A 23,890-nucleotide genomic window follows, 5' to 3' on the forward strand; every position below is an offset into this window, starting at 1 on the left:
TACCTCCAAGACAGCCAACACAGTATCCAGCTGGTCTTCCCGCAGTGTGATATTATGGGAGATCTTTCTCATGGTGTGTATTGACTGCAGCCTCACCTCCTCAATCTCATCATTGAACATGTCAACCAAAAAATCCAGGCATTTCTCTGCAAAGGAGGGTGAGGACTGAGCCAGCATGCAGAGGGCTTCAACTGCTGCGATCCGAACCTCTGCCAAAGGAGAAAGAGGGAATTCATTGTAAGTGCTGCTTAAAAGGACATTAACACCCAACAGCCAGGCCTCTTATTCATCACAGAATGGGAAGGCTCCTTACAGATCAGCTAGTTTCAGCCCCCACCTTGCCATGGGCAGGGACACCTTCTACTAGACCAAGTCGCTCAAGACCTTCTCCAACCTAGACTTGAGCACCTCCAGGGAAGGAGCATCCACAATCTCCCTGGGCAACCTTTTCCAGTGTCTCACCACCCTCACTAGAAAGAATTTCTTCCTAATCTGCAGTCTAAATCCACTCTCTTCCAACTTCAATCCATACCCCTCATCCTATCACAGCAAGCCCCTGTAAAAAGTCCCTTCCTGGCTTTCACACAGGCCCCCTCAGGTACCCTTTCATGGACTATCAGGTACTCTATTCATGGACTGGACTAGGACAGGAGATGCTAAGGAAACACCGATCACAGAATCAACCAGGTTGGAAAAGACCTTTGAGATCATCAAGTCCAACTATCACCCAACACCATCTAATCAACTAAACCATGGTGCCTCATCCAGTCTTTTTTCTTTTAAGCATTTCCAGGGACAGTGACTCCACCACCTCCCTGGGCAGCCCATTCCACTGGGCAATCGCTCTGTGAAGAACTTCTTCCTAACATGCTTCTGGAGCCCCTATTACAAGAGGGATATGGAGATGCTGGAAGGAGTCCAGAGAAGGGCCATGGGGGTCATCAGCGAGCTGGAGCACCTCTCCTATGAGGACAGACTGAGAGAGTTGGGGCTGTTCAGTCTGGAGAGGAGAAGGCTCCAAGGTGACCTTCTTGTGGCCTTCCAGTATCTGAAGGGGACTACAAGAAAGCTGGGGAGGGACTTTTTAGGCTATCAGGTAGTGACAGGACTGGGGGGAATGGAATAAAGCTGGAAGTGGGGAGATTCAGACTGGATGTGAGGAAGTTCTTCCTCATGAGAGTGGTGAGAGCCTGGAATGGGTTGTGCAGGGAGGTGGTTGAGGCCCCATCCCTGGAGGTGTTTGCAGCCAGGCTGGATGAGGCTCTGGCCAGCCTGATGTAGTGTGAGGTGTCCCTGACCATGGCAGGGGGGTTGGAACTGGATGATCCTTGTGGTCCCTTCCAACCCTGACTGATTCTATGATTCTAACACCGAGTCTAAACCTCCCCTTGCACAGCTTGAGACTGTGTCCACTCGTTCTGTTGCTGGTTGCCTGGGAGAAGAGACCAACCCCCACCTGACTACAACCACCCTTCAGTGATGATTGAGATGAAGCAAGGACCTGTGGCATTTGGAATCTTTTCACAGGCAAGCACTTGAATCAAAAGCCTCACTCAAGCGCAGCGTGTGCTGCTGTCATAAGCATCTGCAAGAGGGGCCTGCAGGCGAAAAGCAGATCATAGAATCAGTCAGGGTTGGAAGGGACCACAAGGATCAGCCAGTTCCAACCTCCCTGCCATGGCCAGGGACACCTCACACTACATCAGGCTGGCCACAGCCTCATCCAGCCTCACCTTAAACACCTCCAGGGATGGAGCCTCAGCCACCTGCGTGGGAAATCCATTCCAGGCTCTCACCACTCTCATGGGGAAGAACTTCTTCCTCACATCCACTCTGAATCTCCCCACTTCCAGCTTTATTCCATTCCCCCCAGTCCTGTCACTACCTGATAGCCTAAAAAGTCCCTCTCCAGCTTTCTTGTAGCCCCCTTCAGATACTGGAAAGTCACAAGAAGGTCACCTCAGAGCCTTCTCCTCTCCAGACTGAACAGCCCCAACTCTCTCAGTCTGTCCTCATAGGAGAGGTGCTCCAGCCCTCTGCTCATCCTGGTGGCCTTTCTCTGGACACCTTCCAGCATGTCCATATCCCTCTTGGAATAGAGGCTCCAGAACTGGATGCAGTACTCCAGGTGGGGTCTCAGCAGAGCTGAGCAGAGGGGGAGAATCACCTCCCTTGCCCTGCTGGCCACACTTCTGATGCAGCCCAGGCTCTGGTTGGCTTTCTGGGCTGCAAGTGCACATTGACAGTTCCTGTTGAGCTTCTCATCCCCCAGCACCCCCAAGTCCCTCTCCTTAGGGCTGCTCTCCAGCCAGTCCCTGCCCAGCCTGCATTTGTGCTTGGGATTGCCTCCACCCAGCTGCAGGACCCTGCACTTGGTCTTGTTGAACCTCCTGAGGGTGGCTTGTGCCCACCTCTCCAGCCTGTCCAGGTCCCTCTGGATGGATCCCTTCCCTCCAGCCTGTCTGCTGCACCACACAGCTTGGTGTCATCAGCAAACTTGCTGAGGGTGCACTCAGTGCCACTGTCCATGGCACCCACAAAGATGTTGAACAAGCCTGGTCCCAGGACTGAGCCCTGAGGGACTCCGCTCGTCACTGGCCTCCACTGGGACATGGAGCCATAGATCTCTTACCCAGCTATAAATATGTTTCATAGCTTTGCAAGTGCAGCATTAACCCTGGTACCTTAAGCAAGCTAATTTAGATAATTAAACTCTGCTTGTTTTATTCTTCCTGACATTTTAATTGCTTGGAGCATTCGCTGCATTTTTAACTTCCTACGTAGCACTTTGTGAATTGCTGAAAAGCCCCAGCAGTGTTTACTGCCCCACTTTGGCAGTAAACAGAATGAAATTCCTCTGCTTCCTGACCTCAGATTCCTCACAGAAAGGGAAAAGGTGCCATCCAATTATTTAAATGACTCAGAATTTAGACCAAAAAAGGCATCAAAGTGTCAAGACTATATTTACACTGTAAAACATCACAGGAATTTGAAGAATACCCAAATATAACAAGCTTAAGTGGAGATGATTCTTCTCACACTGTTACATCCCTGCAGGCATCCTCACCAGCTTCCATAACTTTTGTGTGCTGAGATCATAAAAACAAGAATTGATCTGATGTCTTGCAAACATTGTTTTAAACATAGTTTTAAATTTCCATTCAAATTAGCTCATCTTGAAAATATTTACTTAAAACTCAAGTGTAGCTTTTAGGCCTATTGTCCTTAAAGAACAGATTGGATTCCTGATGATTCTGATTAAGGAGAAAAATGCAAAGGCAGCAAGACCTCTGCTTATTCAGTCATGAAGCTTTTGCCACAAGCACGAGTCTCCATGGTCATTAAGACCAAGGTCCTGGAGAAGAAAAGCATTTGGCCAATATTGCTTTGAGAAGCTGACACACTAATTCAGGTTTAAGTTACAACATGGAATTCAAGAAATGAAGCAGAGATGCAAGGAAGGAAGAAGAGAGCTCAGCAGTGTTTGAAAATGTTGCAGTGGAAGGAAAGTTCTGCTTTATTCAAAGATCATAGAATGGGTTGGAAGGAACCTTAAAAATCATCTAGTTCCAACCTCCCTGCCATGGGCAGAGGTACCCTCCACTAGACCATGTTGCTGAAGGTCTCACCCAACCAGGCCTTGAACACCTCCAGGGAGGGGGCATCCACAACCTCCCTGGGCAACCTGTTCCAGTGTCTCATCACCCTCACTGTAAAGAATTTCTTCCTAATATGCAGTATAAATCTATCCTCTTTCAGCTTGAAGATCTGTGTATGCTCCACATCACTCCACTTCATCAACACTTCCCTACAGCATCACGTCCACCTGCATTTTGGTCTCTTCTCCCAGGAAACCACTGACAGAACAAGGGGAGACAGTTTCAAGCTGCGCCAGGGGAGGCTGAGGCTGGATGTTAGGAAGAAATTCTTCCCAGAAAGAGAGATTGGCCATTGGGATGGGCTGCCCAGGGAGGTGGTGGAGTCACCCTCCCTGGAAGTGTTTAAAAAAAGCCTGAATGAGGCACTGAGTGTCAGGGTTCGGTTGAGTAGATGGTGGTGGGTGATAGGTTGGACTTGATGATATCAAAGATCTTTTCCAACCTGGTTAATTCTGTGATCCAGGTCTGGAGCCCTTGAGACAGGAAGGACATGGATCTGATGGAGCAGGTCCAGAGGAGGGCCATGAAAATTATCAGGGGGTTGGAGCACCTCTGCTACGAGGACAGGCTGAGGGAGCTGGGGGTGTTCAGCCTGGAGAAGAGAAGGCTCCAGGGAAACCTAATAATGACCTTCCAGTACATGAAGAGGGCCTACAAGAAGGCTGCAAAGGGACTGTTTACAAAGGTCTGCAGTGACAGGACAAGGGGCAACAGTTTGAAATTAGAGAAGAGTAGATTTAGACTGGATGTTAGGAACAAGTTCTGCACCATGAAGGTGGTGGAACACTGGAAGAGGTTCCTTGGGGGTGCAGTTGAAGCCTCATCACTGGAGATATTCAAGGTTAGGCTTGACAAGGCTCTGGGCAGCCTGATCTAGTTGATGATGCCCCTGCTGACTGCAGAGGGGGTTGGACTGGATGACCTTCACAGGTCTCTTTCAACCCAGACCATTCTATGATTCTATGATGATAAGACCTACAGCACAAGACACTGGAGAACACATTTCACAGGTCAATGGACTGAGGCAGCGATTTCAAGCTTCAGGGAGAATTTAGCCACAGGAAAATGTGCTTTTATTTGCAGGTGTCATGGAGCAATAACCCAAATTTACAACACCATCTACAGAGCTATTTTTTGTTATGGTGGTTTCTAATTTAGCCTCGTCCTTCTAGTAACATTAAAAGCAAAGTCAGGAACCATATTCAGAGCTTGGCATTTTCACAGCTCTCTGCAAACACCAACTCCTCTCAACAGGCTTAAAAGTCCTCACCTTACCCACAGGGAAGCTGAGCTCGGAAGGGTAGCACACACACTTTCCTGAGGCTGCCAGCATGGTCAAGGCTATGGCCAAACCTAGGAGCTAAAGGATGTCTGTCTTCCAGTTTGACACTCATAATTCATCCTCTTTAAAAAGGCAGATCAGACACAATCCGCTGGAAAGAAACAACAGCCTCATAGCAAGAGCTCAAGAGACCTAAACAATGGCACTGTGAAACAGGTAAATGTGACCTTAGAACATTTACACTAAAGAAACAGAATTCTCAGTAACATTCCTAAAGATGTAAGCAAGACCTCTAAACTAAAACTAAAACCAGAGAGATCCAGTCATCTGTTTTCATGAGCAATGCATTCTAGCTGGCCAAGAGGAAAGCTTTTGGCCAAGAAGGCCAGCAGTATCCTGGTCTTTATTGGGAACAGAGTGACCAGCAGGACCAGGGAAGTGACTGGCCCCCTGTACTCAGCAGTGGTGAAGCCACACCTTGAGTACTGGGGTCAGTTTTGGTCCTCTCACTACAAGAAAGATATTGAGGTGCTGGAATATGTCCAGAGAAGGGCAACAAAGCTGGTGAAGGGTCTGGAGAGCAGGTCTTGTGAGAAGCAGCTGAGGGAACTGGAGAAAAGGAGGCTGAGGGGAGACCTCTACAACTACCTGCAAGGAGGCTGATGCCAGGTGGGGGCTGGTCTCTCCTCCCTAGTAACAAGTGTTAGGACAAGAGGAAATGGCCTCAGGTTATGCCAGGGAAGATTTAGATTGGATGTTAAAAGAAAACTTCTTCACTGAAAGGGTTCTCAAACACTGGAACAGGCTCCCCAGGGAGGTAGCTGAATCCCCATCCATGGAGGTGTTTAAGGGATGCAGAGACATGGTGCTGAGGGACATGGTTTAGCACCAGACTTGGCAGAGTTAGAGAATGGTTGGACTTGATCTTGATCACACCAAAATGATTTTGATTCTTTCACAACAACAGAGACTAAGAGGCCTGTTCAGCCCCTTGCAAAGTGAAATCTCTCTATTAATACATCAGGGAAGGCAGAGAAGAGCAACAGCTATTTGATCTGAAACCCACCCGTAGCTAAAAATGAATAGGTATAAATTGGCTACACCTTAAACAGGGTTGGCAATTAGAAGACTATTAGTTTGTTGTTTATTCTGAAAGCTTGGGAAAAATATGTGGCTTTGTCTCCACTATTTCTAACCTCTGTTAGGCTGGAAGCTGCTGTTTACAGAACGAATGGACACAGGTTCCTTGTAGTGCCATCTTTTACACAACAAGTTCTATAAATTTTGATTTTCCTTCCTGCAGAGAAAACCTCCATTTCAAACAGCACCAACTGATGCTGCCATTTAGAGGCACGTGGCAACAGTTCAATTGAAGTCAACAAAAAAAATAATCCCAGAGGCTTTCTGCACAGCATAAACAACCACTTCTTACCAGATATTCTACCAAAGCTTTAATGTTTATAGGAAGCTGTTCGGATTTTGCTACTCAACAGAACATTTCTATCCAAAATTTTGTGCAATGCTGTACCAAGCACTGGTAAGGCTGCACCCTGAGTACTGGGTTCAGTTTTGTGCTCCTCACTACAGAGACATTGTGGTGGTGCAGCATGTCCAGAGAAGGGCAAAAGTGGTGGTGAAGCATGTAGAGCACAAGTCTTCTGAGAAGCAGCTGGGGCTGGAGAAAAGGAGGCTCAGGGGAGACCTTATTGCTCTACAACTACCTTAAAGGAGGTTGTAGCAAGGTGGGTGTTGTTTTTTTGTTCCAAGTAACAAGCAATAGGACAAGAGGAAACAGCTCAAATTTAAAGTTGTAAAAAAAAACCCTTCACTGAAAGGGCTGTCAAGTCCTGGAACAACATGCCCAGACAAGTGGTAGAGTCACTATCCCTGGAGGGACTTGAAAGATTTGTAGATGTGGTGCTGAGGAACATGGTTTAGTGGTAGACTTGGCAGTGTTAACAGTTGGACTCAATGACTTTAAAGGTCCTCTCCAATCTAAATGATTCCATGATTCCATGATCTTTGAAATAACAGCCATATCAGAGTTCACAATGGAACAAACCACACCACCCTGAAGTGCAAGATTTGTTGAAAAAACAATAGCCAAGTGATCTATTTTTGACCAAACCCCAAACTTTGCTAGCCAGCACACCCCCCACCCCCCTCCTTTAATCACTCTGTAATAAGTTAACACTTACCATACATCTCATCTTCCAGGCCATGAACAAAGGCCCCACAAGCTCCTGATTCAATCAAGTTTACAGCTCCTGTATCAACTTCTTCTTTGGGAGCATCATCTCCCCACTTTCTGCCACTGGAAAACTCCCCAGAGCTGTAGAGTTCCTTGGCTCGTTCATGTGCAGTGCGCTTCCTCTGTCCAAAGAAGGTGTTCAGTTACAACCATGGCAAACTTTAAAGGTGACCAAACAAAAGAGGAAATGGCTTTATTGGACTGAAAAGAGGTGTAGCCAGAGGCCCAGACATTGACATGTGTCAATGCTAAGAAAAGCAAACAGTATCTTCTCTTCCACAATTGCCAGCAACTCTTTGTACTTTTGATTCATGGGTTGGGTTGGAAGGGACCTTAAAGATCACCTAGTTCAGCCTTCCTGCTATGGGCAGGGACACCCTCCACTAGACCAGGTTGCTGAAGGCCTCATCCAACCTGGACTTGAACACCTTCAGGGAGGGAGCATCCCTGACCTCCCTGGGCAACCTGTTCCAGTGTCTCACCACCCTCACTGGAAAGAATTTCTTTCTATTCTCCAGTGTAAATCTACTCTACTCAAGCTTCAGTCCACTCCCTTTCATCTTCTCACTACAAGCCCTTGTAAAAAGTCCCTCCCCAGCTTTCTTGTAGGTCCTCCTCAGGTACTGGAAAGCCACTAAAGGTCTCCCCAGAGCCTTCTTTCCTCCAGGGTGAACAACCCCACTGATGCTGGGAAAGGATAATAATTAATAGAATCAGTCAGGGTTGGAAGGGACCACAAGGATCAGCCAGTTCCAACCCCCCTGCCATGGTCAGGGACACCTCACACTACATCAGGCTGGCCAGAGCCTTATCCAGCCTGGCTGCAAACACCTCCAGGGATGGGGCCTCAACCACCTCCCTGGACAACCCATTCCAGGCTCTCACCACTCTCATGGGGAAGAACTTCTTCCTCACTTCCAGCCTGAATCTCCCCACTTCCAGCTTTATTCCATTCCCCCCAGTCCTATCACTACCTGAGATCCTAAAAAGTCCCTCCCCAGCTTTCTTGGAGCCCCCTTCAGATACTGGAAGGCCACAAGAAGGTCACCTCAGAGCCTTCTCTTCTCCAGACTGAACAGCCCCAACTCTTTCAGTCTCTCCTCAAAGGAGAGGTGCTCCAGCCCTCTGATCACCTCCATGGCCCTTCTCTGGACACCTTCCAGCATGTCCATATCCCTCTTGGAATAGAGGCTCCAGAACTGGATGCAGTACTCCAGGTGGGGTCTCAGCAGAGCTGAGCAGAGGGGGAGAATCACCTCCCTTGCCCTGCTGGCCACACTTCTCTTGCTGCAGCCCAGGCTCTGCTTGGCTTTCTGGGCTGCAAGTGCACATTCACAGCTCCTGTTGAGCTTCTCATCCACCAGCACCCCCAAGTCCCTCTCCTCAGGGATGCTTTCCAGCCAGTCCCTGCCCAGCCTGCATTTGTGCTTGGGATTGCCTCCACCCAGCTGCAGGACCCTGCCCTTGGTCCTGTTGAACCTCCTGAGGTTGGCTTGTGCCCACCTCTCCAGCCTGTCCAGGTCCCTCTGGATGGATCCCTTCCCTCCAGCCTGTCTGCTGCACCACACAGCTTGGTGTCATCAGCAAACTTGCTGAGGGTGCACTCAGTGCCACTGTCCATGGCACCAACACAGATGTTAAACAAGCCTGGTCCCAGGACTGAGCCCTGAGGGACTCCACTTGTCCCTGGCCTCCACTGGGACATGGAGCCATTGACAGCCACTCTTTGGGTGCAGCCCTCAAGCCAGTTCTTTATCCATCTCATGGTCCACCCATCAAACCCATGTGTCACCAGTTTGGAGACCAGGATGTGGTGTGGGACAGTGTGGAAGGCTTTGCTCAGGTCCAGGTAAATGACATCAGTTGCTCTCCCCTCATCTGTTAATGTTGTCATCTGGTCATAGAAGGCCACCAGGTTTGTCAGGCAGGATTTGCCCTTGGTGAACCCATGCTGACTGTACCAAATCACCTCTTCACTAGTCTTCTGTCTCAGTTAACATACTTTTAGACATCTATTACAAGATCAGCCAAACTGGGTCAGAGCAAAGGCCCATCTCGTTAAGTACCCAATAACTGATCTGCAAACCCAGATGCTATCACTTTCCAATTCAACTTGTTAAACTGCAATTAAATCCTTTAATGGCTACCAGTACTACACAGTGTTCAGCAATGTGTAAAATACAACATTCACCAAGCATGCTTGCAGCTCCACCTCCTTTCTCTCCACAATGTGAAGAAACCTGTGCAGCTCCCTCTTTAACAGCCTTTGTAAAGCAGCACACCAAAACCAGCAGCTCTAGCCTCACCATTCTTCTGTAGACAGAAAGACTGAAGGAAAGACCTCAAGCAAATTGGTCAAGGAAGGAGTTTTACTGAGCAGTTTTGCTTGTAGGGTTCAGAAATCCCAGCCTTAGTTAGGTATCTCTTGAAATGTCTAAATCTACTGGTTGGGTCACACAGAAACATTCAGGCTGGAAAAGACCCTCATGATCACCAAGTTCAACCAATAACCCTACTCTAGGAGGCTCACCCATAAACTATATCCCCAAGCACCATATCCAAACAACCTTTAAACACAGCCAGGGTTGGTGACTCAACCACCTCCCTGGGCAGCCCATTCCAGTGCCTGACCACTCTTGCTGGGAAAAAATGTTTCCTAATGTCCAATCTAAACCCACCCAGTGGCAGCTTGAGGCCATTCCCTCTTGTTCTATCACTAATAACCTGTGAGAAGAGACCAGCACCAACCTCTCCACAACATCCTTTCAGGTCACTGTAGACAGCAATGTCCACTCAGCCCCCTCTTTTTCAAGCTAACCAGCCCCAGCTCCTTCAGTTGCTCTTCATAAGATTTATTCTCCAGGCCTCATTGCCCTCCTCTGCACTCACTCCAGCACCTCCACATCTCTCTTGTATTGAGGTGTCCAAAACTGCACACAATACTTGAGGTGAGGCCTCACCAGAGCTGAGTCCAAGGGGACAATCACCTCCTTGCTCTTGCTGGACACAGCATTTCTAATCCCAGCCAGGATGCCATTGGCTTTCTTGGCCACCTTAGGTCCTGAAGGGTTTTTCCTAAGTTTGTTTCAAAACTAGGATGCAATCTTTCCATACAGAACAAAGCAAGCTTTCAGCCAAAAGGCTGCCAGAAGAACACAAAGCTTTACCTCTGCTCTGTGAAACCTGGATAGCCTCAAGGTGTTTACTACATGTTCAGCAATTGATTCACTGACTTTAATCTAGAAGAAAACCTTTGCCATCATCAATTTAACTCTCAGCAGCCCCAAGGCAATGACATGGCTGTGTTTTGTGATTTTAGCACACCACGGAGAGTAAAACCAAACCCAAAGTTTTACATACCCTCAGATCTGACATGAGCTTCTTGTCAAGGGTCTGCTCTAAGAAATGGGAGCTGACTTGTTGCATAGAACCCTAAAGAAAAAAAAAAGAAAAAGTATGAAAAGGAAGACACAGGAATATTCTAAACTATACTATAGAAATTCCTGACAAAACATCCAATCTTATCCACTCATTCCATACAATGACTGACACCACCATTACCTAAAAGTCTGAAGAAGTTTATTTAAGACAGTCAGAACATTTTCTTTCCCAACCAAAGTTAATATGGGCATTGTAGAGTTCAGTTAGTTTACATGTCCCATGTTGGAGAAGCCAGGAGGAGGGAATTAGGGCAAGTACTTGGTTTTTTTTCTTGGATACTCAACCCTCTCCTCTCAAGGAAAGAATCACTGCAGAGCACAGCTGAGAAACTTCTGGGTTTCCTCAACCTCTCTCATTTCTTTCTCAGAATTCTGGTAGAAATTTACTTATACAGTTTTTAAACACCCTCCCACATATTTTCAGATATATCACAGAATGCTAGGGGTGGGAAAGGACCTCCAGATATCATAGAGTGCAACTCCCCTGTCAATGCAGGATCACCTAGAGCAGGCCACACAGGAATGTATCCAGGTGGGTTTTGGAAGTCTCCAGAGGAGGCTCCACAACCTCTCTGGGTAGCCTGTTCCAGTGCTCTGTCACCCTTACTGTAAAGAAGTTTCTCCTCATGTTGAGGTGAAATCTTCTATGTTCAAGTTTGTATCCATTGTTCCTTGTCTACTACCACACAGTAGGGCACCACCAAAAAGGGTTTGGCCCCCTCCACTTGACACCCAGCCCTCAGATATTTATAGACAGTGATCAGATTCCCTCTCAGCCTTCTCCTCTCCAGACTGAACAGCCCCAGGGCTCTCAGTCTCTCTTCATAGGAGAGATGTTCAATTCCCCCAGTCACCCATGTAGCTGTCTGTTGGACTCTCTCCAGCAGGCCTCTGTCTCTCTTGAACTGGGGAACCCAAAACTGGACACAGGATTCCAAGTGTGGTCTCACGAGGTCAGAGTAGAGGGGGAGAAGACTAGACTGCTGGACACACTCTTCTTAATCCACCCTGGGATGCCATTGGCCCTCTTGGCCACCAGGGCACATTGTTGTCCCATGCAGAACTTGCTGTCCACTGGGACCCCAACGTCTTTCTCCATGGAGCTACTTTCCAGCAGGACAACCCATAGTCTGTACTGGTGCCTGGTGTTACTCCTCCCCATGTGGAAAGTAAAGTAACACAGGATGAGCTACTCTGAAACAGAGACTAACTTACCAGTAACTTGGCAGCTTGTACTCTAACAACCCAGGAACCATCACTGACCATGTGACAAATTTTTCCAAACGCGTCATCAACCAAGCGAATTTCTTCATTAGAAGAAGGAATTGGGACAATGCTAGGGTAGAGAAACACAAATCAGTTTGCTGATCTTATGCCATGCTAGATGGCATCAAGCAGAGGAACAACAATCCTCAATTCCCTTGGATTTGCAACAAACAGCAGGAGCCAAAACTTGGCCCAGATGGGTGCATTCTCATCACAGATCAGCAATTTGTCCTCATGGGTTTTTCAACAGCTATTCATGAGGCCTTCTAGCACAAAGCTCTCAGGATTAGGATGATTGCTCTGCCAGTACTTTGAGTCACTCTGCATGCAGCACATACCTTTCAGGGTAGAGCTGACTGAGGACCCAAATCAGCTGAACTGCAGCACTGCGCACTTGCTCATAATCATCTGCCAGCAGCTTGCAGGCCTGAAAGAAGATTCACAGCCCCAGTAGAGGTGAAACATCTCTACCTGAGCTCTCATTCACATCCCACAGCACATTTAGGACCCTGACCATAAGCCAGCTAGGACAGATTAAAAACTAGGGTGAATTCAGCCTTCCCTTCTACTCCCCAGCATTTCCAAGTCTGATCCAGTAGACTAGTCCTCAGAAACTCAAATCAGGCAGATGCTGTGCAACTCCAGAATTGTCTGTACTATGCAGGAAGCCCAGAAACATGAATCTCCAGTAGAGCTGATTTGATACAGGCTTTCAGCTGCACAACCTCACTTACATATAAACAGGTTTCATGTGCACTCACCAATGAACAAGGGTTTAAGGCTTTGAGAGTGCCGGATGACAGCAATAATTCTGGGATGCCTTGCCCTTCCCATGATTATCATAGAATGGGTTGGGTTGGGTTGGAAAGGCTCCTTAAAAGTCATTTAGTCCAACCCTCCTGCATTCAGCAAGGATATCCCAAACCAAAACTCAGAGCCCCATCCAACCCGGCCTGGAATGCTTCCAGGGATGGAGTATCTACCACCTCCCTAAGCAACCTGGGCCAGTGTCTCACTGAGAAAAAATTCTTTCTTCTGTCTAGTCTGAATCTCTCCTCTTTTGGTTAAAAACCATCAACCCTTGTCCTGTTATCTCCCCCAATAATCAATTTACATCACAGCATTTGCTTTAGTGTGTTGAAGCACAGTGGATGCAGAACAGATTTATTTCCACTGCCAGAGGGCAACAAGTAATGCAGGCAACTTAAATGCAAAGCACTCCCCCTTCTCTTCAGTGCCCTCCTCCTCTCACAGAGCCTGTCATAGAGTCTAAAAAGGCAAGACCTGCAAAAGAGTGCAAAACAAATACAAATTAAGGTAAGGTTTTACCTGACTGTAAATAGCCTGCTGTAATTTTAATCCTCTTTCATGAAGTTGCAGCTACAAAAAAAAAGACAAACAACACAAACCAGAAGGAATTATAAGTAAAGGTTGAAGTGACACAGAAGAAGTTTTTAACCACTGTTTTTTCTGCATTCAGTAAATTTAGTTTCTTGCATTTCTTAAGTGCTGCTATAATGAAAATACTTAATTATCACCAAAATGTTTTGGTGGGAAAAGACCTCTAAGACCACTGAATCCAACCATCAACCTAAGACCACCATGGCCATTAAACCATGTCCCCAGGTGCCACGTCCACATGTTTTCTTCAATACCTCCAGGGACAGTGACTCCACCACCTCCCCAGGCAGCCTGGTGTGATGCCTGGCCACTCTTGCAGTACAGAAATGTTTCCCAATATCCACCCTAAAGCTCCCCTGCCACAATTTGAGGCCATTTCCTCTTGTTCTCTTACCTGATACTAAGAAGAAACCAACCCCCACCTCACTCCAACCTCCTTTCAGGGAGTTGTAGAGAGCAATGAGGTCTCCCCTCAGCCTCTTTTTCTCCAGATTAAAACAGCCCCAGTTCCCTCAGCTGCTCCTCACCAGACCTATTCTCTAGACCCTTCACCAGCTTTGTTGCTCTTTTTTGGGCACACTCCAGCATCTCAATGTCTTTCCTGTAGTGAAAGGTCCAAAACTGAACCCAGTATTCAAGGTGTGCCCTCGACAGTGCTGAGTACAGGGGCACAATCAGTTCCCTACTCCTGCTAGCCATACTAGTCCTGATACAGGCCAGGATGCTGTTGGCCTTCTTGGCTACCTGAAGACACTGCTGGCTCATGTTCTGCTGTCTGTCAGCCAGCACCCTCAGGCCCTTTTCTGCCAGTCAGCTTTCCAGCCACTCTGCCCCATTGCCTGTTTGACCCGTGTGCAGGATCCAGCATTTGGCTTTGTTAACAGCCACAAGTATTTTAAGTAATAATCTTGACTTCAGCATATATGTGTATTTTTTTTTAACTTCAGGGCCATTCATACAGTGATTGATTGGAAAAATACAGTTCACATATATACATTGTCTGCCCATTCTCCCAACTTTCAAACAACTCTCTGGTGTTTGCCATACTCAGCCACAATTAACACAGAGAAAGGAATCCTTCTACTAGACCAAGCTACTCAAAGCCCTGGCCAGCTTGGCTTTCAACACTCCCAGGGCTGGAGCCTCCACAGCTTCTCTTGTTAACCTGTTCCAGTGCCTCACCACTCCCACGGTGAAGAATTTCTTCCTAATGGCTAATCTAAATCTGGTTTCTTCCAGCTCAAAGCTCATCCTGTCACTACATGCCTTGTCTAGCCTCACCTTGACTATCTCCAGGGATGGAGCCTCAACTACCCCCCTGGGCAACCTTTTCAAGTGTTCCACCACCCTCATGGTGCAGAACTTGTTCCTAACATCCCATCTAAATCTGCTCTTCTCTAATTAAAACCACCACCTCTCATCCTATCACTACACACCTATCACACCTTTTTAAAAACTCCCCCTCCAGCTGTCCTGTAACCCCCCTTCAAATACTGGAAGGCTGCTGTAAGGTCTCTCTGGAGCCTTCTCTTCTCCAGGGTGAACAAACCCAACTGTCTCAGCTTGTCTTTACAGCAGAAGTGTTCCAGCCCTCTGATGATTGTGTGGCCTGCTCTAACAGTTCCACATCCTTCTTGTATTGGGGGCTCCAGAGCTGGCCAGGTTTCAGGTCACAGGACAGATTTCCTCTCATAAGCAGCTTCCTACTGTGTGTTGGAGTATCAGCAGCTTATTGTATTTGTGGTAACCAATGCTGGATTGAAAAAACACAGATTTCTCATTAAATGACACTCAAAACAGTCGAGCTGAATACTCAAAATAGTCAAATTGAAAAGCTTCTTCAGCCACAGATGAAAGAAATTATTATGAATCACTAAAATGCCCTTTGAGATCTCACATTGCTCTCATATTTCAAGATCTACCTTATTTCTCCAGGTAAATTTGATGTTCTAAAAGGACAATTACTAAATTAAATACATCATCTCTAACCCAAACCTCTGTGGATCAGTTTGCAGACCCCTACCAGCTTCCTGATGTAACCCCAAACAGTTAGCACCACCTACCATGGCTTTTATAGCTGCAGTCCTAACACGAGGGTCCTGGTCATTAAAATGATCTCCTATGATCTTCTGGACATCCTTGGCAGCCTGGCTTTCAACATCTTTTGCAACACCTTTTTCCACTGGTCCAAGGCAACCAATTAACTGAAGACACTTATTTCTTACACCATGGGAAGAATCTGTCAGATGCTGTGGAAAACAAAAGAACAAATTCAAGTTGGATTCTCATTGCTTTCACCTCTTTGAAACAAGCTGATCAGAGTAAGGTTTACTAGCAGGTTAAAAGTGCTAACCTTAGAATCATAGAATCAGTCAGGGTTGGAAGGGACCACAAGGATCAGCCAGTTCCAACCCCCCTGCCATGGCCAGGGACACCTCACACTACATCAGGCTGGCCACAGCCTCATCCAGCCTGGCTGCAAACACCTCCAGGGATGGAGCCTCAACCACCTCCCCGGACAACCCATTCCAGGCTCTCACCACTCTCATGGGGAAGAACTTCTTCCTCACCTCCACTCTGAATCTCCCCACTTCCAGCTTTATTCCATTCCCCCCAGTCCTAGCACTGCCTGAGATCCTATCCTTGCAACAGCTCGTTAAGGAAAACTAAGATAATTTAAACCCTGACTGCATATTTAGTTCTGTGGCACTGACAAAAGTTTCCTGCCCTGGGGAGGTCACCTTACCTTGCAGGCCACGTCCACCAGTCGCATCCTGACAGCTGGATTGTCTGTGAGTTTTGAGCCAATCACCAACAGGGTGTCCAGCAGCTGAGCGAGGACCTGGTGAGACTCTGCAAAACAAACCAGTGAAAGTCCACATAGCTACACACTCAGCTCACCACCTACAGAATCACAGGCTCTGAAACCTTCCCAAGGCCAGAACAAGCCCAGCTCCCTCAGATTCACCTTGTACATCACATACTTCAGCCTCTGACCATCTTGGTGGCTTTCTACTGAACTCACTCCACCTTGCCAGCACTTATCTGGCACTGGGAAGCCTCAACTGGATGCAGGATTCCAGGTGTGGTCTAACCAGTGCTGAGTAAAAAGGGAATAATCCCCTCCCTTCACCTGCTGGCTATACTTCTGTTGGTACAGCCTGGAATGCTGTGAGCCTCCTTCTCTGGAGACTTTCCAAACCCACCTGGATGCATTCCTGTGCAGACTCCCTAAGTGATCCTGCTCTGGCAGGCAAGTTGGACCTGATGATCTCTTGAGGTCCTTTCCAACCTCTAATAAACTGTGATACTGTGAGCCTCACTCATGTTTAGTCTACTCATCACTTGGACCACACAACATTCTTACCTCCAGCTTAAAGAGATATGGGTTTGATGGATGAATTCTTAGACAGATAAAGAATTAGCCTGACAATCATGCCCAATGACTTAATCAACAGCTCAGTGCCCAAGGGGAAACCAATAGCAATGGGTGGCCCTCAAGCACAAATACTACTTAACACCTTCATCAGTTACATTGACAGTGGGACAGAGGGCTATGGACATGCTGGAAGGTGTGCAGAGAAGGGCCACGAAGATGAGCAGAGGGCTGGAACACCTCTCCTATGAGGAAAGACTGAAAGAGTTGGGGCTGCTCAGTCTGGAGTAAAGAAGGCTCCAAGGTGACCTTCTTGTGGCCTTCCAGTATCTGAAGGGGGCCTACAAGAAAGCTGGGGAAGGACTTTTTAGGCTATCAGGTAGTGATAAGACTGGGGGGAATGGAATAAAGCTGGAAGTGGGGAGATTCAGGCTGGACGTGAGGAAGAAGTTCTTCCTCATGAGAGTGGTGAGAGCCTGGAATGGGTTGTCCAGGGAGGTGGTTGAGGCTCCATTCCTGGAGGTGTTCAAGGCCAGGCTGGATGAGGCTCTGGCCAGCCTGCTGTAGTGTGAGGTGTCCCTGGCCATGGCAGGGGGGTTGGAACTGGATGATCCTTGGGGTCCCTTCCAACCCTGACTGATTCCATGATTCTATGATCCAGTGCACACTCAGTAAATGTATGGAGAACACCAAGCTGACTGGTGCAGCTGACACACCTGAGGGACAAACTGACACCCAGAGGGAGCTGGACAAGCTTGAGAAGTGGGTCTGTATGGATGAAAAGCTGGACATGAGCCAGGAATGTGCCACTTGGAGCCCAGAAGCCCAACCACATCCTGGGGCTTCATTCAAAGCAGTGTAGATAGCAGGTCAAGGAAGGTGATTCTGCCCCCCTACTCCATTCTGGTGAGACCCTGCCTGCTGTGCTGGGTCCAATTCTGGAGTCCTCAGCACAGAAAAGACATGGACCTCTTGGAACAGGTCCAGAGGAGGCTACAACAATCAGAGGGCTGGAACTCATCTGCTGTGAGGATAGGTTGAGGGAGTTGGGGTTGTCTGTCACCATACACAAAAGCAGAAAATAAATACTCTGAGCAACAATTCCCCACTATACCCTTCAGATGCAAGGGCTTTGCCACTGTCTTAAATGCTTGACAGCCAGATTCTGCCTTGATCTCAAGCACCACCTGAGAAGTGAGACTTACTCTCATTTTGGAGTGTGTTAATGGCATCATCCATGATGCAGTCTGGGGAAAATCCTGCAGTCTTTGACAACAAGCCCAGCAAGGAAGCAATCTTCAGTCTTACAGAGGCATCATTCTCCTTCAAAGAAACCACAGACAGCACCATTTATTTTCCAATTTGAAGGGCATAAAACACCCCACACTGGCAGCACTACATATAACCCAGCACTAGGGTCTGAATTTTACTGTCAGGCTACTCTCCTCACACAGGGCATCCAATAGCCCAGGCAGCTGTCAGCTGAGTCAGCATCACTGGAGCCTGTGACTACCTATTCCACACCCAGCCCCAACACACAATCTCTTTTGTGCAAGAATAGAAAGATGATTCTTGGAAGCATGCTTGGCTCCCAGGTTCAGTACCTTGTAATAATGTTCCAGCAGGATCCTGACAACTCCTTCCACACTCTCCACTTCCACGGGCTTCCTGGCAAACTGGAGCAGGTACTGCAAGGCATCTGCAGGTGAGGTGGCTTTGCACAGGTCAACATGGAGTGCTGCTGACTTGCTGGGTTTGGTCAGCCGCAGCTTCTTAGAAGACAGGTCCTCATGCTGCTGCTGCAGGCAGAGAGAAATGGTTCAGAAACACAGAGCAAATGCAGACTCACTTCTTTCCACCATGAACAGTCTCAGAATCAAACATGAGGCACCTCCTGCCCCCCCCCCCCCAAGAACTCACTGGCACCTCCACATGTTATTTTCAGAGGAAATAAATTCCCAGCATTCTGAGACAGCTCCCATCCTGCCCAGGTAGCCTCTATCCTCCGAAAACACTACCTCTACCCTCTGCAACTTAATGCGGGGCAAATCCTGCCCCCTGAAGCCCCAGACAACCACACCAGGGAAAACACAATTTCTCCTACACCCAGCACCCCGCAGCTGCCGAGAAACTCCCTGCGTCACTCCAGCCACGTCTGGGGGAAGTTGCATCCTTCGCTCCCTGCCCAACCCGAGGGGCGAACTCTTCACACACACACATCTTGCAGCAGCCCACTTGCCACCAGGTAGTTGCGGCCTTCTAAAACCGCGGCCAAGCCCTCCTGCTGCTGCTCAGATACTCAGGGGCCGCCCCAGGCCCGATCACCCGGACCCTACGCCCCGTACTCGGCGGTGGGCAGCTCCCCCGGGCTAGGCCTCGGGCTAGGCCGGCGGCTTTTCCCCACAGCTCCGCTTCACCCGCCGAGGCCACCCGCCCCACGGCAGAGCTCTGAGCTGTTCCCTTCGACCCGCTCGGCCTAAGCCAACCCGGCGGCGGTGATTTACCTGGACCACTTTGGTGAACTCCTCGTACACCCGCTTCTTCAGGTGCGCCGCCATGACGCCGCCTGGCCCTCCACGGCCACCGTAGTCGCAGCCCGGAAGGGGAACTGCGGAGTGGCCCCAGAGGAGCAGTAGACGTCGTCTCCGCCCTTTCCGGCTGGAGGCCGGGCTTGGTGGGCAGGCGGCAGGGCTCTGGGGCGGCAGGCTCCCGTGGCCACGGGAACGCGGATCTGACAGTGCAGCTGCGGCCTGAGCCGTCCCGCCCCGGGACCCTGACAGCCCCGTGCGGTGTTCCTCCAAAATGCTCACCTGTGTCGTTAGTATTGGGTGTTAGACCGTATAAAGACCAAAACACAAAACAGAATGGTGTGAGTTGGAAGGGACCTTTCAAGCTCTTCTAGGGCAACTCTCCTACAGTCAGCAGGGACATCTGCGACTAGAGCAGGTTGCCCAGAGACCCAAACAACCTGACCCGGAATCATAGAATCATAGAATCAGTCGGGGTTGGAAGGGATCACAAGGATCATCCAGTTCCAACCCCCCTGCCATGGCCAGGGACACCTCACACAACATCAGGCTGCCCACAGCCTCATCCAGCCTGGCTGCAAACACCTCCAGGGATGGAGCCTCAACCACCTCCCTGCACAACCCATTCCAGGCTCTCACCACTCTCATGGGGAAGAACTTCTTCCTCACATCCAGCCTGAATCTCCCCACTTCCAGTTTTATTCCATCCCCCTAGTCCTACCACTACCTGATAGCCTAAAAAGTCCCTCCCCAGCTTTCTTGGAGCCCCCTTCAGATATTGAAAGCCCACAATAAGGTCACCTCAGAGCCTTCTTTTCTCCAGACTGAACAGCCCCAACTCTTTCAGTCTGTCCTCATAGGAGAGGTGCTCCAGCCCTCTGCTCATCCTGGTGGCCCTTCTCTGGACACCTTCCAGCATGTCCATATCCCTCTTGTAACAGGGGCTCCAGAATTGGACACAGTACTCCAGGTGGGGTCTCACCAGAATGCTTCTAGCAGTGGGGCATCTACCACCTCCTTGGGCAATCTGAGCCAGCATTTCACCATCCTCTATTTAGTCTGAATCTTCTTTTAGTTTAAACCATCACTCCTTGTCCTGTCCCAACAGATCATGCTAAAAAGCCTGTCCCCAAGTACTCTTTACCTGGTGAATGCCACAATAAGATCTCCCTGGAGCCTTCTCTAGGCTGAACAACCCCAAATTTCTCAGCCTATACTCCCAGCAAAGGGCTTCCAGCACTCATACCATTTTTGTGGCCTCCTTGGGACCCTCTTCAATAGATCTGCGTCTTTTATGTGCAGAGGACTCCAGAGCTGGACCCAGCACTGCAGGTGGAGTCTCAGCAGAGTGCAGTGGAGAGGCAGAATCACTGTCTTTGACCTGCTGACTACGCTGCTTTGGGTACAGCCCAGGACATGGATGGTTTCTGGTCTGTAAGTGCCTGTTGCTGGCTCATGTCCAGCTTTTCATTCACCAGTAGCTGCAAGGCCTTCTCTGCAGGGCTGCTGTGAATCATTTCATCCCCCCAGCTTGTATTGGTACTGGGGAGTGTCCCAACCCAGGTGCAGAACCTTATACTTGCCTTTGTTGACCCTCATGAGGTTCACATGGACCCACCTTTTGAGCTTGTTCAGATCCTTCTGGATTTTATCCTGTCCTCCAGGTGTGTCAACCACAACATTCAACTTGGTATCCCAGTATGGACCCTTGAGGGACATCACTTGTCACCCGTCTCCAACTGGAAATCAAGCCATTGACTGCTATCCTCTGGATGCAAACATCCAACCAATTCCTTACCCACTGAACAGTCCACCCATCAAATCCATATCTCTTCAATTCCAAGAAAAGGATGTTGTGTCAACTATTCTGTGGGATCATAAATAACATGAGTTAAGATTTCCAGGCAGGCTTGTGTTAGACACACAGAGGAAAGCTTAGCATGGCCTTCTAACACAGCTGCCCTCTCCTTTGAGCAGAGGGGAAAGAGGTCCCTGACTGACCTAATTAGAGGTCAGGAAAGACAGACAGCAATTACATCTGTGCCACTGTGTGTCTAGAGGTAGCAGGGATGGCCGTGGTTTAGTTGTGTATTAGGGACAAGGCAATTTGGGAAGGGGCTGAAGGGTTCAAAGGAGGGCCAGGGAGGTGACCAAAGGTCTGGAGAGCTTGTCCTGTGAGGAAATATCAAAGGAGTTGTACCTCTTCTGAGGGGACCTCAGAACCATGTTCTCTGTACTTAAATGGCATCAACAAAGAGGAGGACAGTTCTTTCTTCAGAAAGAGCTACTGTGGAGAAGACAAAGGGCAACTCGTACAAGCTGCATGAAAGAGGTTTCTTCTCAGTATAAGAAGGAATTTTTTATGGTGAGAACCATCATTCACTGAAACAACATCCCCAGGGCTGTGGTGGAGTCCACATTGCAGGGAGTTTCCAAGACATGATGGCACAGGGTGCCTGATAACCTCATCCAGGCTCCCTTTCCCACCAGAGGGTGGACCAGATGATCCTTTGAGGTACCATGCAGCCTGGGCTGCTCTATGAGACCATTCTTGATAAAACTATTAACATTCCTCATGACAGCCATCCTTTAGTCTTAGGAGGTTGGTTGGTTTGAGGCTTTAACTACCCTACAATCAGACTGTTTTTCTTTTAACATCTATTTATAATCTCCTTTCTTGTGACTGTGTTGTGAATTTCACCCTTAGTCTGTACAACAGAACTCTTTAAAGCAACCTTCTGTCTGTTTGGAGGCCTCCTTAGCTAATCAGTTCCAACTGCTTGGTTGTGATCATAAATATGATCACAGATCCCATTTCTAAACTTTTTGCCTTCTCAGACACTGATTGTATCAGTTATTACCAAGGTTATAGATGCTAGAGGTCTAAAAGGTCCCCCTCACACCTACAGCAGAACTGCCCTGAGGCATGATTCCTGACTTTCACTGGGGAAGAACCTGAGCTAGGATGAGCACATCTTGAGCCAAGCTTAATTAGGAATGATTCAAAACCATTAGAATAAAGATAAAAATTCAGGATTTTAGAATCTGGGGACTTGGGGAGGGGAAGATGTCAGTAAAGAAAGTGCTTCTGTATCATTCAAAGAGCTTTTGAAAGTTATTTAGTTCACATCCCCGAGATTATTGCTCTTATCTGGAAGAAATCTGTCTTCTGAGAAGAGAAGGAAATCTGATCATAATCTAATTAGCCATTATGATTTTCAGAGCAATTAAACCCAAGCTAATGTCCATCTCCAGTAGAAAAATAAACTTTTGAATGCTAAGGGTTTTAAAACACAGTGTTGGACCCAACTCTTGGTCTTTAAAGGAGAATTTGCACTGAGGTCCCAGACTGTCACTTTGGTAGCACTTCATTCCCATCACATCATAGAATCATAGACTCACAGAATGGTTTGGGTTGGGAGGGACCTTAAAGCTTAGCAGGGACACCTTCCACTGGACCAGCTTGCTCAAGGCCCTGTCCAACCTGGCCTTGAACACTTCCAGGGAGGGGGCAACACAACCTCCCTGAGCAACCTGTTCTAGTGTCTCACTACCCTCACTGTAAAGAATTTCTTCTAATATCCAGTCTAAATCTGCCCTCTGCAAGCCATTCCCCCCATCCTGACACCACAGCCCCTTGTTAAAAATCTCTCCTCAGCTTTCTTGTAGACCCCCTTCAGCTGGTAGAAAGCCACTAATAGGTCTCCCTGGAGCCCTCTCTTCTCCAGGCTGAACATCCCCAACTCCCTCAGCCTTTCCTCATAGGGGAGGTAATCCAGCCCTCTCTGATCATGTTCATGGCCCTTCTCTGGACCCACCCAAACATTTCCATGTCCTTCTTGTGTTGGGGTTCCCAGAACTGGATGCAGTACTGCATGTGGGGTCTCACGGGAGCAGTGAGATGGTGGGGGTTCCTTGTTCTTCCAGAAGCTTATATATTCAGAAATAATACCCTAATAGTAATGAATGGCATAAGAAAAAAGATTAAAATAATGTGGCCTGAGAGAAAAGTACATGTCCTTAGATTGTCAACTCCTCACATCAGTGATGAGATTTCTGCCTTTTGTTGGTCCTGGACCATAGCTGAGATTCTCGCTCTTTCCTTTGGAATTAATAATAAATAAGAATAATAAATAGATTGGCTAGAGAGGAGGCTGCCTGCTGGAGGAAAGGAAGGAGAGCAGGAGACACTGAATCCTTTTTAACCTAGGTTCTGATGTGGAAAGCAGTGAGAAGAGCTTTTGTCTCCTTATGAAGGGTCCAAATTGAATTGGAGCATGTGTTAATGCAGCTGTCAGTGTTTCCATTGGGAACTGCACCTATGTGACCTGTTCCCATTTCACTGGGAGACTCTGCATGTCCACGAGACATGTTTGGAGTCATTCACTTCCTTTCAGTTGAAGATGGCTTTACCCTCAGATCTGGCTCTCTGATCTTATAGTCAGCAAGACTGAGAGTAAAATGCCTCCTTTTCCACATGCCTTTTAAATCACAGTTATCCCCTAACGCCCAAGTAAGCAGTGGCTCTTAAGTGCTCTTTTATTTGGCAAATGACCAAAGACATCCTTTTGTTGGCCCATGCATTTCTTTCTGTCCCTCTGGTAGTCTGTGGTTTAAGTCTCCACAACCCAAGTTAATTTGTTTTAGTAGTTCCTTTCTTCCATCCCCCATCAGTGGTGGCACTTCC

The 23,890-nt window shown here is 48.1% G+C and overlaps 1 protein-coding gene across 1 annotated transcript in view; it reads right to left on the bottom strand.

Annotated features, from left to right (window-relative positions):
- The window catches only part of INTS4 (integrator complex subunit 4), a 48,051-nt gene extending 28,818 nt beyond the window's left edge, over window positions 1-19,233 (bottom strand). Inside the window, exons 1-11 of the mRNA XM_054391125.1 lie at window positions 19,180-19,233; window positions 18,280-18,471; window positions 17,881-17,998; window positions 16,046-16,152; window positions 15,363-15,548; window positions 13,228-13,278; window positions 12,237-12,325; window positions 11,848-11,968; window positions 10,553-10,624; window positions 7,140-7,314; window positions 4-209 (exon numbers count right to left, since the gene is read on the bottom strand). Coding sequence (XP_054247100.1) covers window positions 4-209; window positions 7,140-7,314; window positions 10,553-10,624; window positions 11,848-11,968; window positions 12,237-12,325; window positions 13,228-13,278; window positions 15,363-15,548; window positions 16,046-16,152; window positions 17,881-17,998; window positions 18,280-18,471; window positions 19,180-19,233 — 1,371 coding nt within the window. The remainder of the gene's footprint in view (window positions 1-3; window positions 210-7,139; window positions 7,315-10,552; window positions 10,625-11,847; window positions 11,969-12,236; window positions 12,326-13,227; window positions 13,279-15,362; window positions 15,549-16,045; window positions 16,153-17,880; window positions 17,999-18,279; window positions 18,472-19,179) is intronic.
- Between the last annotated feature and the right edge of the window lie 4,657 nt (window positions 19,234-23,890).

This window comes from Indicator indicator, chromosome 1, assembly GCF_027791375.1.
Source record: "Indicator indicator isolate 239-I01 chromosome 1, UM_Iind_1.1, whole genome shotgun sequence".
NCBI lineage: Eukaryota > Metazoa > Chordata > Aves > Piciformes > Indicatoridae > Indicator > Indicator indicator.